Source organism: Mus caroli, chromosome 6 (assembly GCF_900094665.2).
Source record: "Mus caroli chromosome 6, CAROLI_EIJ_v1.1, whole genome shotgun sequence".
NCBI classification, from domain to species: domain Eukaryota; kingdom Metazoa; phylum Chordata; class Mammalia; order Rodentia; family Muridae; genus Mus; species Mus caroli.
Genome location: NC_034575.1, coordinates 146877156 through 146880684, shown reverse-complemented (window position 1 = coordinate 146880684; position 3529 = coordinate 146877156). Strand labels below are relative to the sequence as shown.

The 3529-nt window shown below is 39.9% G+C and overlaps 1 protein-coding gene across 1 annotated transcript in view; it reads left to right on the top strand.

Annotated features, from left to right (window-relative positions):
* The window catches only part of Amn1 (antagonist of mitotic exit network 1 homolog), a 33725-nt gene extending 31758 nt beyond the window's left edge, over nucleotides 1-1967 (top strand). The window contains exon 7 of the mRNA XM_021165500.2: nucleotides 1711-1967. Coding sequence (XP_021021159.1) covers nucleotides 1711-1784 — 74 coding nt within the window. The 3' untranslated portion in view covers nucleotides 1785-1967. The remainder of the gene's footprint in view (nucleotides 1-1710) is intronic.
* Nucleotides 1968-3529: the final 1562 nt, after the last annotated feature.

Below are 3529 nucleotides of genomic sequence, written 5' to 3'. Positions count from 1 at the left end.
GGAACTCACTCTGTAGACCAGGCTGGCCTCGAACTCAGAAATCTGCCTGCCTCTGCCTCCCGAGTGCTGGGATTAAAGGCGTGCACCACCATGCCCAACTTGAGAATTTTTTTGCTGCTAAAAAACAGCAACAAATAAAGCTGCTACAAGTCCAGGTATGTGTGTGGCAGGGTGGTCCCTGCATAGAGTCCCTGAGAAACCATTTTATGACGCTGAAAGACTGTGGAGACTTCTCAAGTTGGACTAAATGCATTTTGCATTATGATATAACCATGAGCTTATGGGGGCCAGGGAGTGGAATGTGGGTGTTGGTAATTGAACCTGGGTCCTCCTTAACCTTTGAGCTAGATTGCCAGCCCTGTTAATTAAATTTAGTTTAAAAATTCAAAGCATAGTATGCAATTGAATAACTCATTAATAATTAATGGTAACCCATGATGTCTATAAATCTAGTTCCAGGGAATCTGATGCTCTCTTCTGGATTCTATGGACACCAGGCACACAAATGGTACACTGATAATATATTCAGGCAAAGCACTTAAAATTTAAAATAAACCGGGTGTGGTGGCCCATGCCTTTAATCCCAGCACTCCGGAGGCAGAGGCAGGTGAATTTCTGAATTCGAGGCCAGCCTGGTCTACAGAGTGAGTTCCAGGACAGCCAGGGCTATACAGAGAAATCCTGTCTCTAAAAACAAAAAACAAAAACAAAAAAAAATTAAAATAATTTTTAAAAATGTGCTTGATAAATTACATTCATTTATTTATTTGTGTATAGAGAGGTACATATATATCATCTAGTATGCACGTAGAGGAGGTCAGACTAGGCATTCCACCATGTGGCTCCCAGGGATTCAACTCAGGTTGTCAGGCTTGGCAGCAAGTACATTTACCTCTTAAGCCATCTTGCCAGCCCCACTATGTATTGAATGATGTTGGTCATAGGTGCCACAGTGGAGACAGAAGCTCACCAAGATACTAAGCCTTCATATTCCAAAGGAGCAGAGGTGTTCAGCCTTCTTGAAAAGACTGACAACCAGCTAGCTCACTCCAGTTATTTTATTCAATCATTACACAAAGTTAATTGGGGCTGAGAAAAGTTCCATCTACCAGAGTTTCTTGCCCCTGATGCCTGAGAGATCAGACAGCACACATAAATCTCAGTCCTTTTTGACCATGACTAGCCATAATTAAAAGTAAGAACTCCAGGTTCACCAGGTGTATCTTAGGACCAAGGTTTGTGCAACTACAAGCTCTCACAGAGCACCAAGTGCAGACTTTGCAGAAAGACATTTCTTCAAGGTTTAGTCTCAAAACAATTTCACAGCCTCTGCTGATAACCCAAGCAAAGCAAAGCTTTACTATACATTTCATCAAAGCCAAACATGAGGGCTTTGGCTTACTTATCTCTACCACTATGCTTTTATTTCATGTTGTTTTTAATCCTTCCAATAGCCCTGTAATAGTTATCACCACACCTAGGGTTTTTTTTTTTTTTAACTTTGTGCTAAGACAATATTTCATATAGCCCAGGCTAGCCTACTACTTGCTATGAGTTGGATCTGTCTTAAATTCCTGACCCTTATATTTATACCTCCTAAGTACTAGTATTACAGGCATATTCTCAGCTTACATCTAGTTTATATATGAAAAAACATTAAATACATTTGATTATTGTAAATTAATATAGTGTCATTGTTCTCTTTTATAGATCGTTCACAAGAAGTCTTGGAGCAATTAATAGGATCAAGAAAACTAAAGCAAGTGACTTGGTCTGTTTATTGATCTTTACCAAGGCTGATCTCAAAACCTTGCACAGGATTTGCGCTATAAATATTTATTTATTACTTAATTTAACACCAATTTACTATTGTCTTAGTAAAGCTGTGACTCTCAGAGAATCTGTTCAATCTTACTGTAAATATTTGTGCTATAAAGTTAACAAGACTCAACATTTAAACACTTCTATTATCCCATATTTATTTGAGCCAATTTCTTTTTTGTTTGTTTTTGGTTTGGGGGTTTTGTTTTGTTTTTTTGTTTTTTGTTTTTTGTTTTTTTGTTTCGAGACAGGGTTTCTCAGTATAGCCCTGGCTGTCTTAGAACTCATAATGTAGACCAGGCTGGCCTCTAACTCAGAAATATGCCTGCCTCTACTTCCCAAGTGCTGAGATTAAAGCTGCCCGGCTTGAGCCATTTTTTAGTGGTAATTATGTAAATTCTACTTGATAGGGACAGGGCTGGGTTTGTTTCTTTAATTAAAAAAAGTTTCGCTGGGTGTGGTGGCGCACGCCTTTAATCCCAGCACTCGGGAGGCAGAGGCAGGCGGATTTCTGAGTTCGAGGCCAGCCTGGTCTACAAAGTGAGTTCCAGGACAGCCAGGAAACCCTGTCTCAAAAAACCAAAAAGAAAAAAAAAAAAAAGTTTCAAATGACTTATTGTAGGCTTAGATTTTTCAAAACCTACTTTAATAAGGGTTCTCCCTTCTAGCTCACCACCCTCGAGAGGAAGTGGAAAAGAAAGGTTATTTAAAAACTGTTTAGAAATAGTTCTTTGGGGGGGGGGGGGCGGCGGGCTATTTCAGTCCTTGTTGTCCGCAGTCCAGTCCTCTAGCAAAACACCAATAGGCATCAGCAGCTTCAATCCAGTCCACTGGGCAGTCACCACTCACAAATCAGCAATGCAAGGAGAACCATCATCAGTGAAAACTAGGGAGGCTAAGCAAGACAAACCAAAGCCAGAGCCTCATCAGCAAAGACTAGTTAGGCAGAGCAAGATGCAATGCCAGAGCCTCCTCCGACTGTCTATGGGGATATATTTATATTCTTTCTGAACATCATATGTCTGCTTCAGCAAAACATCCTTTCATCTGTGTCTGCTTCAGCAAAACATTCTTTCACATGTCTGCTTTAACATTCTTCCATGTGTCTGCTTTAGCAAAACATCATATGACATGACATAGTTTCCAAAGAAATCAGAAATTTCACTTCAACTTATTTTACCTTTATATTTCTATTTCTAGTGTAGGTATTTGAGCTATTCTAGGAGATATGGGTAGAATTCTAAATAAAGATGTGTTTAGAAAATATCAGCCAAAAGCAAAGTGGAACATAAGCCCTGTTACCTCTTTACAGAAACTGATATACTTATTTCACTTAAGTCAATGGTAATAATTCATCAGTTAAAATGAGACCTTCAGCTGCACAAATGGCTCAGTGACAGAACACTTGCCTAGCTTGCATGAGGCTTGGGTGGGATTCACACACACAGAGGCAGCCATTCAATGTGTTAACATCACTGAGGCTTCCGATAAGACACTCATTTCATTGGCTCTTACTCTCCTCCATTCTATGGCTTGAACTCAGGTACCATACATACTAGACAGACATCCTACCACTGAGCTGTTGTATCCCAAGGCAATTTCATTGGGTTCTATGGCTGCTCTTTCAAAAGATGTGCTAATGTGCTTCTTTCTTGGCAAAATGGGTTCTCTCTCTCTCTCTCTCTCTCTCTCTCTCTCTCTCTCTCTC